The following is a 14904-nucleotide window of genomic DNA, read 5'->3' as shown; positions in this document are numbered from 1 at the left end:
ATTGCTATCGTATATCAAATTACCAGTGGCGTAGCTAGGGGGGGCGGAGGGGGCGGACCGCCCCGGGCGGCACGTCTGGGGGGCGGCACTTTCAGACGGGACGTTTTGTTTTTTTGTTGATAATGCAAAAGTACACGGAAAATAAAAGCAAACAGAATGGCAACGTTCAAAACAGTGGCGTAGCCAAGGGGGAGGAGAGGTTTGGGGGTTACAACCCCCCTTTGGCACGCATGTGACGTCACGATATTGAGAATGATGCTTTCAGTTTCTATGTCTCTAAAACAAAGTTTGCCTAATTTTAAACGAAACTCCATTAAAAGAGCGAGTTTTGCCAATACCAAACATTCAAATATCTCAGCCAGGAATTAACAACAAGAAAACATAGAAACTTAGCTTTATTAAGTTACCGAAAAATTCCCAAGAAAACATGATCACTGTTTTTGTATGCTTCACATAAAAATTGTTGCAATTCGGTGGTGGTATCCACGTTTTTCCTCGTTATTTCAGGAAAACTTTCGCAAGTGCTGTAGCCTATTATAGCACACAATCACTAATTATTGGTGGTTGGTCAATTCTTGGTCGTTGGTTTGAATCTTCATCCTCGGCTTACTCAGTCTGAGAATGCAGTTTCAAACCAACAGTAGTTGTTTTTCAATCTCAGTGGCGAACCCTTTTTATTCAATGAAGTAGTGTGCCTGCCTCTGCACACTAGTGTGTATGAATGTGTAGTTAGATTTACTGTGATGGGGTGGTGGCTGACTAGATGACTGCTTATGGTCTTTCGCTACCATCCTGATTGCGCCATAATCTAACCAACAGTTGTACAATGCATTGTTTTGACAATTACATTTTACTCTGATTATATGTTAATATATGGCGCTGTTAAAACAAAATAAATTGACTTGACTTGATCTTATCCTTTTGCTATGCCACCGGACAGCACCATTTTACAGGAATATTTATACTAGGGGATTTATACCCACATTTTTGTTGAAAATGCTCTCAGAATGCACCAAATCCAAAGTAATTTTTCAAAATTTTCTGGGGGAGGCCCCCCAGACCCCCGCCGCTGGGTGTCGTCTTTGGCGAGAGCGCCGTCGGGCTTCGTCCGCCGGCCCTTAAAACCCCCCCTTTCAAAATTACTGGCTACGCTACTGGTTCAAAACTGACAATAATCCCACTTTAAGTCAATTAAAAAAATTTCATTCTCACATGCTTTTTCTTGAAGGGGCGGCAAAATCTGAATCCACCCCGGGCGGCACATTCCCTAGCTACGCCACTGGCGGTAATGTTTTCTGTTACCAATTTTGGCAGTGTTTTTCTTTGTCAAGAATAAATGAGACGATTTAAATTTCATCGTCGAAAATAATTCTCTGCTGGATGGGGGTTTTTGGGTGCAAACTGTTATCGAGTTCATAACTGTAGGCTATATATTGCTGCAGTCGTTGTCCAAGATCGCAATAAAGCGCCGTGCTCTGATCAACCGGCTCTCGCCACACCAATTCAGGGGTGTAGTCAGGGGCGCCGGAAGCGGGGGGGCAGGGGGGGCGGATGCCCCCCTGCCCTCAATTTTTCTGCAGATGGTGGGGCAGAGGGGGCAATGGTGCCCTTTTAAAGTCATGTAAGCTACTGCACATTTTGCAATGTAGCAATTTCTGCTATTCGCTTTTAGCCTAATTATAGGCTTTCATTTTTGCCTCGATATAATATAGCCTATACGGAACAAAATTTTGCAACACAGTACAGGCCTTAAAACTCTATTTTTTGGGGGGGGCAGCCATCGTGGCCTACCGAGAGCTTCTTCTCGGCGGCCAAATCTGCGTGCTTGGTGGCCAAAATAAGGTAAGTTAAGTCTCATACTTGAATCCAAGCATGGGGGGATGAGAAGATAAGGTTCTCGTTATACTAAGCCATCGGCACTAACGAGGGTAGGGTGGCCAGTTCCTTTCTCTCGGCCGCCTTTACTTCGGCAACTACGCCCAACCAATTTATTACACCCTAGGTAGAGGTGAGCGGTGTTTGTCAACAACCAACATAAGCCGGGAGTCGAACCAGGATTGCATAATTGGAAAGCGAGCGCCTTACCCGCTGCGCTGTCCCACCGAGGCCAAAATACAAAATAAAAACGATAGCACAAGTAAATAGAATTAAACTTGCAATAATGCTAAAATGATCACTTAGCGTTGTTGAGGTCTGGGCCTGGGCGACGTCCTACAATAAAATCGTTGCACCACGCAATAACTGCTTTATCGGGATAGTAATCCAATACTGCGGGACTATCTAACGACACTCGCACGAGTGTCTCCAATGTGGCTGATTTTATAGAAGTTCGCCACTCCTCTACAATACTGTTTAGCAACGAAAAATAACGTTCGACATGTGTTGACGATGACGGCAAGATAAAAAAATAAGTAAGTTTATTTCAATGATGTGAAGGACATTACTAAAAGAAGCATAATTTTTGCAAAATATGATCAAAAAATGTTTTCCCCTTAGATGTCAACTAATCTAATTCTCCTTTTTAACAACGATTCAATGTCCGACAACATCGAATCCACATAAAAACGACAATATTGCCAGCCGATGTAAATTAGCACTTCGGATTAAGATTTTGTTAAAATAAACATCGGGAATTACAAACAAGACTTACAGCTCTGGTGATCGCAGATGGATATATTCTATCAATAACAAATATTCCTGCACAATGCAACAGTGGCGATTATGACGCGCTGACCTAATTTTGCGTCACTCTTTGATATTACATATTTTCGACAGTTAATCCACGATCATTCTATTGCGAAATTAAATAATTAGCTAGAAGAAACCGGCGGCCTAACTTGGCCGGTTGAGGAGGTAACACCGGCGGTCATTCAAGCACTACTTAGCGGCCATGGCCGCAAGCTGCTTTAAGGCTTGACAGTAGTAAAAGTAATTTGCGTTCTTCTGGTGACTATTTACTAGGTTACCTCCTGATGTTAAAGATGATAACTAGCTTTTGTATTTCCGACGTTTCGTCAGTCAGCACGACTGACTTTATCAAGGTGGCTAAAACAGGTTAACACAACCTGTTCAGCAACGATGGCACAACACAAAAACGCTTTTGTGTTGTGCCATCGTTGCTGAACAGGTTGTGTTAACCTGTTTTAGCCACCTTGATAAAGTCAGTCGTGCTGACTGACGAAACGTCGGAAATACAAAAGCTAGTTATCATCTTTAACATCAGGAGGTAACCTAGTAAATAGTCACCAGAAGAACGCAAATTACTTTTATTATAAAATGCCTGGTGAACAGTCTCTCTCTGTTTTTGCTTGACAGTAGGTTACATCATTATAACATAGCATGATGCCCTTCTTTGTATACCGGACACTTGTAGGCTATCATTACTCAATACATAGTGAGCTAATAGATTAGCATTGTCGCTATGGATTATCTTAAAACTTGAAAAAAAATGGCCCTTTAGTAAACAAAAGTGCCCTTTTTTCGAAATCTTGCCCCCCCCAATCAAAAATCGTTCCGGCGCCCCTGGGTGTAGCTGTCCTGCCGAACGGCCTAACATGAGTGTGTTGGGTTTTGGCTATCTGAAGCTGTCTTTTGTTATTATAAGGATAATTTAGTCTGTCTAGGCTACCTACAAAAATTAAACAAGTTAAATGTAATAACTAATAAGCTATTAAATATATTTATTATTCATCAAAGTTACAAATTTGCTATTCGGGAAATTGAAAAGAAACTTACTTATTCTGTCTCTAACCAATTTAGTTTCATCGACCGGTGTCAGAAGAGCGACATTCTCCAGAGTGTGTGCATTTTTCATTTCCCCGCTTATTTTATAATTATGCCTTTTTATGAGTACCGGTACGGCGAAAGACACTTAAATGCAAGCCAAAATAAGGGAAGCAGCTGACTCGAAGACTATGTCACTTCGCTGCTTCCTGTCGTCTGTTGTATCGCATCTGTAATCGCAATGGGCGCAAATAAGAACATGATTATTATTATTATTACCGGACGACGTAATAGCCTATCGTGAGAGTGGCATGTGTAGGGACGAGTGACCTAGATTCCGTGAGAGCGGAATTTAGGTTTTGAATTTGCAACGTTGAAATGCATTTTGCAATTCTGATAAGATCCGGTTAAATGTTCTTAAAATATGAATTTGTTGGTTAAAAACATGGTAGGCCTACATGTTACAAGTGGATAATTTGGCAAGATCGTGGGCACATTAGTCCTCATAGCGTTGGCTACACCTATAAGACATTGAGATTGAACCAGTAAACATGGTGTGGTGTCTGGTGTGTATTTTTTGATAGGTCTACCGTTGTTAAATGCTGGACGCTAAGCGTAATAGCAGTGGTAGAATTAGAAATCTTTGGGGAGCACGTTAGGGTCTTCTGCGAAAAACTGGTGTTTCGTCAAAGACCCTTGAAAAACATTGCCTTGCGCTGCCAGTCTGTCATATCATAGGCCTAAGTGTAGTGCCGTGTCAATGAGCCCCCGTCTCATGGAGCTCACAGATAATATACTTTCGCACTTAACAACATGCTCATCGTAGCCGACTGCTTTAGACTTTCATTCCGAGCAAAGGTAGCCTATAGCTGTGAAATGATAGATCTGTGCCATGATTACTGTCACTATCAGTTAGCCTAAATGTGTGTTGTTTTATGTACAGTGTACACAGAGGTGGGCAGTAGCGCGCTACTTTTGTAGCGGCGCTACTTTTTTGGTAAAAGTAGTGGTAGCGGCGCTACTTTTTAGTTGAAGTAGCGGCTGCAGAAGCGGCGCTATTTTTTTCCAAAGTAGCGGTAGCGGGAGAGACGCTACTTTTTTGCAGTCGCACTCCCGCTACTTTATAATTTAAAGTGAAAAAATACTCGTTTTTTTTGGCAACATTGGCGTGGTCAAGCAGCTATATAATCGGTTTGGTTGCAAAGACGTAGGGTTTTTGGGAATCTCGTTTTCTGGTGTGAAGCTGCGATCTTGCGATCAAGGTATGAATGCCAGGTTGATACCGAGAAGAGTGAAGACTGACACCAACACCAGTCACGACTCCGCCGATGAATGTTTTGGTGATTGGCGCCATCCCGTGAAACGTCGGTGTAGAAGGAAACAACAGTTGTGGACGCCTTTTTGGACAAGAGCAAGTCCTTGAGTTTTTTTTTTGTTGGTGTGGTACCGAAATACCGAGTTAAAACATCTGTTCATTAAATGTAACACCCCAATTCCTTCCATTCCAGCGCTGCGGTGGAGAGACTTTTCTCTGTTGGAAAAGATGTGCTTAAGCCAAAGCGGGCAGGACTTGGTGACTCACGTTTTGAAATGCTCGTTTTTTGAAAGATACGTAACAATAAATTTCCCTTGGAATGTGTTTTCTATAACGACGTTAAAATGACAGTGTAAACAAATGATAACATTCGCTTTCAAGGTCATTTTTGCGTCACTAGGGACTTGAAGAGTGCTTCCTAGTGTCATTTTAGACAAAAGTAGCGGAAGAAGTAGCGGTAGCGCGCGATACTTTGGTCCGAGTAGCGGTAGCGGGTAGCGCGCTACTTTTGTAAATTGGCAGCGGTAGCGCGCTACTTCAAAAGTAGCGGGTGCCCACCTCTGAGTGTACACTGTACACCGCTCAGTTGATGGTTATAAGACCTTATCTACACAGTTGTTAGCGATTATTGCACCCGTAGCCCAAGCATTTTCTATCTAAATCGTTCTTTAAAAAGTAGACCAAGCTACGCCAAGCAACAAGACAATTTAAAACTGAGTGAGAAACACAACTTTTCACGGTTTTGATGTCTTGAGTTTAATCACAATAAAATGATTACAAACTATTTCTGTAGGCTATATAAAGAAAAAAAAATCAAAATTTTGTAAAACAACCGAACAACACCATATCCGAAAAGTTTGTTAGATAAGTTACCACCACATACATTTTTTTTTTTCTTGGAGAGAATGACTTGAACTATGTAACTGCGATTAATTGCTTCAAGTTGATTGTGTTCATGTGAACGAAAACACATGATAACAACAATATGATTTTCAAAACAATTGTAATTTCGTATACAATAATTCTTAAAACAGTCCAGACATTGTCATTTTTTCAGAAAACCACTACAAATGTCCGACAATCAACAAAAAGATAAGAGATGATACATTATTTAGGCTATGTTACACTTAACCAATAACCATAGCGTACATCAGTTGCAATAGTAAAGAGTAGGATAGTAGGTTAAACACTTTCTAAACACCTTCGTAGCTACCTTGATGCCTTAATATACGGTACTGTATTTAATACTTTGCAAATATTGTTGTAGTGTTGCAAGTTGAAACACAATGCTTTTTCAAATAGTGAGATGGCATGCTAGGAAAGGATATCACAAAACTGGGGCTTTTGAACGGCACAATTTTGCAAACGTATAGCTTAAATATCTTTTGGAATGCTTCACATTGAGCTCGTAGCTTGATTTGCATTGTCATCTCACGTTTAAACGCTTCCTTGTAATGCAGAAGAAGATGGAGTTTTCCATTCTTTGTAGCTAACGTATACACCAACAGCAAACGAGATAAAAGTCAAAAATCCAAATACCTAAACATAGGAAAACACAGTTAAGCTAATGTAAATGCAGCAGATATTAGCTTGCATGTCAATGTGCAAGTGGACGCCAAGGAAAATTTGCCATATACAGAGTTGCCATCTGCTGGTTGAGATCTTACCTAAGCACCTGAAAAGTTTAAACGATCTAAAAGAGGCAGATGTTGCCGGATGGGAAAATGCAATATTTTACCATTCTTTAGCAGAGGCGAGTTTACAAAAACACGTGGCTAAAAACTGAAAGCCATGACTAAAAACAGAACTAGTGAATAGCTCCACTGAACTGATCGAGAGACACACAATGGGAACACTAAAAAAAAAGACTTTACCAAAGTTGTCAGGAAATGTTTCAATTTTACTTCGTAATGACCACGCCACCGAATTCACAGTGTCAAAAGAATGAATGAATTTTAACTAGCCTACGTAGTCTATGTAGCCTAAATTGTTTCATCTTGTTATTTTTCAAAAAGTGGAGAAGCCTTGCCACCCTTAAAGATATAGTGAATATAAAAGATTAGTAAAAATTCGCATTACTGAATGAGTCACAAACAATTTTTAAAAAATATTTGAGACACGGCAGAAAAAATTTGGGAACAACTATTTGAGACCAACACATAAATTTGTCAATCGTACTGCAGCGTGATATGAATGTACAATTCTTTGTCCCATGCGTTCATGCAAATCTTTGTGGGTTTGCATTTTGCAAGACTCAATCTGTCTTCATCATATTGTCATGCGTCCTCCGTTTTCAGATAGAAAATCCATCCTTACATTTTACAGACGTTGAATCAATGTTAAAAGGACAGCTTTTGTTAGCCGGGCAGGCTAATAATTGCGCCAGCAGTACAGAGAATTTCAATGTGATAAACAGGCACTTCAAGAATAGTTGAAGGGCTTACTTAGAGCAAAAACGAGATATGTCAAAAATCGCACTTTTGAGAAAATGAAGGTTAAAGTATATCGTTGTACCCTGCTCTTTTCTTGGCATTATACCAAATTTCACGGTTATGTGTCAGTTCCTAATGGTTGTTGAAGGGTGCCAGTACAGTTCTTTGTTGTTTGAAAATAAGCTGCGTGTCTTTACTTTGCGCAAGAAATGACATACCACCTTTTTGCACAACAATTTATTCAAATGAAAGGAGATATGTCACACTCAAGATCAGGATTTCAAGAACAAAGCAAAGAGACAATTTATTTCTTGCTTAAGCTGTTTTAAAAAAGTTTGTTTAAGTTGTTTGGATCTTGTACGGCCATCCTATTCTTCAAGTTTTTCTGCATCACGTTGTACGAGACGCTGGTAAAACCAGTGATATTGGTGAGGAACAAAAGGCATTTGCTTCTGGATATCTGCAAATTTTTTGCTGGAAGTTCCACGTGAATAGTTTTGGTGCAACCTAAGGGAATCAATGTTGAAATCAACAATTTTTTTTATGCTTAATATCCAAAGCTTTCCATTCTTCATCCTCAAAATCGTTTTTATAGTAAGTTGTGCCGAATTCCTTGATAAACATCACATTAAATTTTTGAATGGAGAATTCTTCCTTACAGGTATTCTTGCTCCTTTTAAGTAGTCCCAGTTGTTCAGGCAGCAGTTTAAAGTCATAAAAACTGTTTGCCATGTCATAGACACGGAATTTGTTTTGATGTTTTGTGTCCCGTATGGCAGTTCTATAATGCTCTGGCAAGTACATGTGCTGATATTTTCTTAGCTGCTTCTCAATGAGACCAAAGTCTTTGTCGCAGTCCATATAGCTATGCCCAACAACCGGAAGTTTATGAAAAACTTTTTCGAATCTCCTCGTTATTTGTTCTGACTTCCACAGGAATCCGACCACGCTATTAGCGTGTCACCGTGTACCTCAGCTTCTAACATAAAAGCATAGAGAGATGAGATGATCTCGTTCGACCCTCTGCCTCCTTCTTCTCTACCCAAGAGTGCATGAATCCGTTTTCTTCCACATTACTCGAATCATCATTTTTTCGGATCAAATAAACTCCAAAGTTATACATCCAAAGTTGTCTCAAATAAAATGCAACAGATGTAGATATTTTTGGGAGAGGCATTGCTTGTAGGTCAAAACTTATAAAAACGATTCCGGATTGCTGAAAGATGAGCTGCTTGCAACACTTCATTAAGCACGAGATAGTGTTTCCAATAAAAAACAAATCATTTCGAGAATGCTTTGCTTGAATAAGCTAGGGTTTGCAGGTTATATGTTCAATTGTTGTAATCTGTTGCTTGCAGTAAGGATACATGTCAGACAATTTTTTTATCATTTCAGCGCAAAAAGGATGTATGTCAAACATATATCTTTTTTGCGCTGAAATGATAAAAACACGAAATGGCAACCTTGATTACAGACCAACACGAAATAAAGTGGTCATGAAAAGCGCTGTTTGTACTGTAAGTTAATAATAATAACAACATTTATATAGCACCACACCAACAGGAAACACTATGCTTCTAGGCGATGTAGCCTATTTGACGATGGTGATAAAACAATATGGTAGCCTACTTTCAGTCATAATCTTCACAAAAATAGAATGTATTCAGGCAAGTTTTAAACTCTCACGACCACGGACAATCGGACATGGTAGATGTCTTCGGATGTTTACATTGACGGCCAAGGGCGTGCCGATACGTTCAAGACAATACGGTCAAAAATGTGAATGGTGACTGAAAACTTTTGCTTGAAATACCGTTTTACCTTGAACGTATGGGCATTGGGCACGCTCTTGGTTGTTATTGCAAAAATCGAAAAGCGTATACACACGTCCGTGATCGCGAAAGAGTTACAATTTCAGCTTCCTTTGCACAAATAGGTAAGTGTTGGTTCTTTTATATGAAACACCGCATTTTATCGTAAATATGACCATGACACACCAAAGATTAATTAAAGCCTACCAAATCATGAGATAGGCTAATATAATTTTGAAAAAAATGTTTGTATATTTACCCCAGAAGCTATCATAGGTGGATTCATTGCCAGAGCAGCAGCAGTGATGGACGCTACCAAAAGGAGAAATGTTGCTAGGGCGTAGAAGATAAACTCCTTAAAAACACCATTAGATAAAATACAGGTTTGACCATTTGTAAACAATTATACGCCTTCCAATATCTCAGAATTAGTTTTTCAGTTTCTGGTGAGGATAGTTTCCAAAGTGAAATACCTAACAATTAGCCTACTGCAGTACATTTAGTTTTGAAAGACTTGTTATAAATAACTTTGTTACTTCTCAGTATAAAAGAAAGTAGCCTACAGTAGGCCTATTACAAAATAATTTCTGCTCATACATAGAGAAATTTTCAAGGCTACCCTTGACAATCGAACAACAAAAGCAATTTATTTGAATCTCGATTTCACATGGTCTTACTTACTGCGAAGAAAAACATCCCAATTAGGTTCTAGGTTTTGGAAAGGTTTCATAATAATATTGTATCCACTGCAGCCTGAAAACTGCAGGTATTGCAATTCATTGACAAACTAGAAAAGAATGCTTTTAGGGTGCACATGTCATAATTAGTATGATAAATGGCAGAGTGCTTATTCATTGGTCAATAGAAAAGATAGTGGCTGTTTTAATAAAGGTGCAGCGTGTTAGCAGATTATGCTTACCCCCAATGCCCATCTCCTGCAGTAGTGATGTACGTTTAGGATAATTAGAAGATACAAAATCACAACTGTCCACATGCACAACTGAGAAATCGCTGTAAAAAACTGATATCCATGAAAAGAATTTGCCGTCCACCAAGGGGCTGATACCGCGCATATAAACGCCACCAAGCAAAAAATCTGAAACAAAAAACAGGCTAACGTTTTAGTATCTCGTCAAACAACTCGCAAAAAGCACAGCTTCTGTTGTTTACCGAGAGAAGAGTAGCCTATAGTATACAAGTAACTCTGTTATCAGCACGCCTTCTGTAGGTACGTAGCAGTAGAAACTATTTTTAGCAAACTTCTTTTCCGGAACGGTCAATACTTCAAGTCTTTGAACCTACGTTGCAGGCTAAGCTATTTTCCGTTTTTAAGCTTTTTCTGAAATTTCATGCCATGAGCAATGGATACAGAAGCAACTCATAGCATTACACAGCCGTTGAGAAGATAGTTTGGACTCGGTACCAATAAGATCATCCGACCTCAAACCAAGACACTCCTAAAAAAAACGCACCATATCCAACGAATGCAGGGTGGTTTGTTCAATTCCCAGGCCCCTTGGAATAGTTACGGTCCCTAAAATCATCCCGGGCCCTGGTCTAAACGTAGGCTACCACCTGAACCTTCCTGTAAACGCTACTACTACTGCGCAATACATACAAGTACAACCTTATACGTGATTTTAACCAGGACTGTGGAGTCTGGAGTTGGAGGGATTTTCGCGTGTCCAGAGTTGAAGTCGTTGAAAAAAATGGCCAATTTTAAGCATTGATTAAATTAAACTAAAAAAATATGCATTAGTTTGAGAGCAACAAGATAATTCTGGTCTGACAGTAACTTCTGGACTGCATATACGCGGTCTGAAGGTTACGATAGCCATAGCGTCTCGAACGCAATAACTTCTGGACCGTTACACCGGCTTGATACAAACAAGAAGCAACACGCGTTTTTTTGTTTGTAATCTTTTTTCAAAATATTGTAACTGTATTACGTCAATATATTTAGCATATTTTTTTCCTTTTTTATTACTTAAGCAAAAAAATATACGGACAATACAAAATTTTAACAAGACTCAGTTTGAAATCAGAGACGTTAATAATTTTGACATTGACAGATAGTTTGAAAACTGATTTTTGTGTTACTTCTGGCAGGGCGGGTTCAGTTTCAGTTTGTTTTTATTTCTGACCATCACAACGAATAACAATATAGTAGAATATACATATATGCCAAACATAACAGAGCTCTAGAAAAAGGTAGAAGCGACAAAACGGGACGTTCTAATGTGCATGATACCAAAGCAGGACAATCAGTTTAAAATATGGCACGGTTGCAAGTTGCAACACCTTATTAACGAAAGGCTATTTTAAACAAAACAAAACGAATGGCGGCAAGATCACTCAGCTGTGAGATCACTCAGATTAGTAGCCCGGGCCTTGTCAAAATATCCTTGAAACATGTTCACTTTTACATCACCACTGTCCAGTGTCCACCATCACCCTTTCAAAAACAACCCTTTTGATTATGATGTAATTCTATTATACTGCATTGTTGAGTGATGAAAATTACTGTAATTTGCATGAAAAACAACCTTCTATATCGTAAAGAACCCTAGTCCGTCATAAAAAAAGCGATGTACAGTAATTACGAGCTGTGGCTATTAAGGCTGCAAAGCAGCAATTTATCTTCATAAATTCAGATTGCTTTATAGAAGACCCGATGTCATCCGCTTGTTTTTATTCTTCTGAGTACTTACTACCAACGCTCATTGTACTGTATTTGAATTTTTAACAGTAACTTAGATGTTCAGTGAGCTCTCAAACTGACGACATCAAAAGTGGTTCTTGTGATCAGAATGCTTTTGCAGTTTGTGTATTATTTCGATGTTTTGGATATGGACAGCTTTGTCTGACCCAAATAAACAATGATAATAATTACAAAGCGATAGCCTGACAAAGATATGCAATGCACTCCCGAAAAAATAGCAAGTGAAACATGCGAATAATAAATTGGACTGAAAATATTGCGAAGTTAGTCAACTGTGAGGAATATAGGCCTACTGTATGTGAAATTTGGTCGAAATCTAAAATTGAAACTTGCAAACATGTCTAAAATGTACAGTAGATTGTGGAGTACAGTGATATCGATGCTTTTTTTAGTGTGTCATTTCAGTCCTGCGAGACATTCACAAGCTTTGAAAAACCTTGTCAAATGCAAGTGACGTAAAACTAATGCATTAACACAAAATTTCATTTTCTGCATCAGAGTTTCATGCAACAACATTGACCTTTGTCAACCATCATTCGGTATCAAAAGAACAACCTGTTTCAAAGCAAGGACGTACCCACGGAAGAGGGAGACTTGTGGGAACAATTGCCTTCGAAAATTTTACATTGTTTTCCATAAAACTGGGTTTTTGATGCATCTGCAACGTTTTAAGGATATTATATTACATGTTGAATGACGTTTCATAAATGTTTGGCTGCATTCAGTGGCTATATTTTTAAACAAAGTCTTTATTTCAAATAATAAAATTTTTGCCTCCCCAATAGTTACTTTTGCTCCTTAAAATTTTCTTTTCCTTTGATCTACGTCTCTGTTTCAAATCAAGCGTTGAAAGTGAGAATAAAAACGTCACGTTCTTTTGTGCCATCAATAAATCGCTTTCCCAGATAACTGAACCAAAAAGACACTTATTGGAATGCTATCAGTCAACGGTTGCCGTTCATCAATTGGTAGATTGAAATTTAAGCTTACCACAGGCTACAATTAATCAACAAACCTTTACGTGAAAACGACTGTTTTGAATAACCTGTTTGTTTGCCATTCGTCATCATGTCTCGTCACGCTTGATTTGTTTAGCGATGTTTGAGTTGAATGTAATCGGAAGGGTTTTATGCCAAGAGTGGATCAAACGGCTGTTCGGCTCATAAAAGACAAACAAGTGGATTTTCGTCCGCTCCAAGTATTTACGTAGTAAAATGGTTTGACATGATGCTCTAACTCCTACTCTGTTGTAAAGCATGTCATTTTCCATGTGTTATATTCAGTTGTTACTGGGCAACATGTGCTGTGGTAAAAATTTGACCGCGCTCTCTCCATTTTACAATCTTTGGTGCTTTAAAACCGGATCACTCATAAAGCTATAAGAGTCGTCAGATTACTTATGTCGGATATCGCTAAACGTAAACGTGACCAAAGTTAATAGAGATCAAACTTGAACTGGCTCCTATCAAGTAGGCCTGTTTATCTGAAGTTTATTTATCAGACATTCTGGCTATGAGCTGGCAAGTCATTACCCAGCCAGCAAATCAGACCTTTTTTCATTGAATCAAGGTCTATAGGTGTTGAATCGATGTAAAAAATATTGCTAACTGGTTTAATCTACGCTACTCGTGTATCAGTTGACTGAAAGATGCAGAAGCGTTTTTATTGCACAGGCAAAACATTTACTTGTTTTCGTGATGAATATGGTAACCATCATCACAACGTGCACAGCTCAACAAAAATTACATATGATGTCATTAATCTATTGCACAGTGAAAATTGCATTAGTATATCTGCAATTCTTCGGATGGACATTAAGGTGGATGTTTCCGCTGGGATATTTACTGGGGGAAATTTTACCCATTACTCAACTTGCAGAGTGCGGTAATTAAAAGTAAAAATGGAAGCGCCCCAGCCAGTCAGCAATAGTTCTCGTTTTTACATTGTTTCAACGGTATGCGACGTTGAGCAGTTTTTGCTGGCGGATGGAAAGCAACTTTTCAGGCAGCAAATCAGCCATTTCTACATAGATTTACTGTCTGCAAACAAAAAATCAACGTAAAAATGACTGATTTACGGGTTGGGTAACTCACTGTTTGGACGACTTTTAAAATTGCTGAATATGTCCTTGGATAGGCAGAGTTGAATGTAAACGGTGGAGGCAGTCTGTCCTGGTCTGGACTTCCCGGACCCTCTCCTATTGCAGGCAAAAATATCCACAAGCACATTTTATAGATTAGGCTAACTTAAATCATTAGCAAGCTATCAAATCGCCATCTTTCTTCTTAGAACTGAAGTAGTGCATCAAAGCTTTAAGACCATTTATAAGCTAAAAATGATTTACAAAAGTGTTAGCTAAACCTGACGCCTAGAAATTGTTAAAGCTTAAAATAAAACAAGGTAAATCAATGGTAGCACCAGTAAATTGCGGCTACAGGCGACAACACATTTACTACTTCTCAGATCTCGGTTTCTAAGCGCTAAGTGATGGAACAATAGAACTTAAATGAATGGCCTAAAGCGGCTACGCTACTCAACTGCTGCTGGGATTCTAAACAAACAGCTCGTTTGAGGAACGCTTGCTGCTGCTATCACATTCCAATTCTCTCTGCTTTCGCTCTACATAACATTTATTGCCCAAATACGTCATGTCGTTGTAAATTACCTACATAGTCCGCAATGGGAATAAAACTTCTTAGTGACGAGTTTCTTTCAGAATTAAAAAAAACATTTTAAGCAAATAAAATCAGCCAGGTTCGAAAGCTTATATAATTCATTAATAAAGCTTTCGCCACCGCAAAGGCGGCTTCTTCAGTATCTTACTCAAATAGAAAATATTTGTCCTTCAATCGAAACGGAAACAAAAACCAAAAATTTCAGAAGCAAAAAGCGGGGGTAAAA

General features: G+C 38.9%; 1 protein-coding gene across 2 annotated transcripts; it reads right to left on the bottom strand.

The window, feature by feature from the left end:
- Positions 1-5775: 5775 nt before the first annotated feature.
- On the bottom strand, positions 5776-14351 carry LOC145767361 (CKLF-like MARVEL transmembrane domain-containing protein 7). 2 transcript variants are annotated; one of them, XM_082579172.1, is made up of 5 exons: positions 14097-14351; positions 12581-12661; positions 10201-10377; positions 9541-9636; positions 5776-6577 (listed from the first exon to the last, which is right to left on the bottom strand). In XM_082579172.1, the coding sequence occupies exons 1-5, from the start codon at positions 14229-14231 to the stop codon at positions 6476-6478; spliced, it is 591 nt and encodes a 196-aa protein (XP_082435298.1). In that variant the 5' UTR covers positions 14232-14351; the 3' UTR covers positions 5776-6475. The 2 variants fall into 2 exon arrangements, with proteins under 2 accessions (XP_082435298.1, XP_082435299.1); XM_082579173.1 differs by lacking the exon at positions 12581-12661.
- Positions 14352-14904: the final 553 nt, after the last annotated feature.

The sequence above is a fragment of the Aplidium turbinatum genome, chromosome 3 (genome assembly GCF_918807975.1).
Source record: "Aplidium turbinatum chromosome 3, kaAplTurb1.1, whole genome shotgun sequence".
Classification (NCBI taxonomy): domain Eukaryota; kingdom Metazoa; phylum Chordata; class Ascidiacea; order Aplousobranchia; family Polyclinidae; genus Aplidium; species Aplidium turbinatum.
Note: the sequence above shows the minus strand (reverse complement) of the source record. Positions and strands in the feature narration are given on the sequence as shown.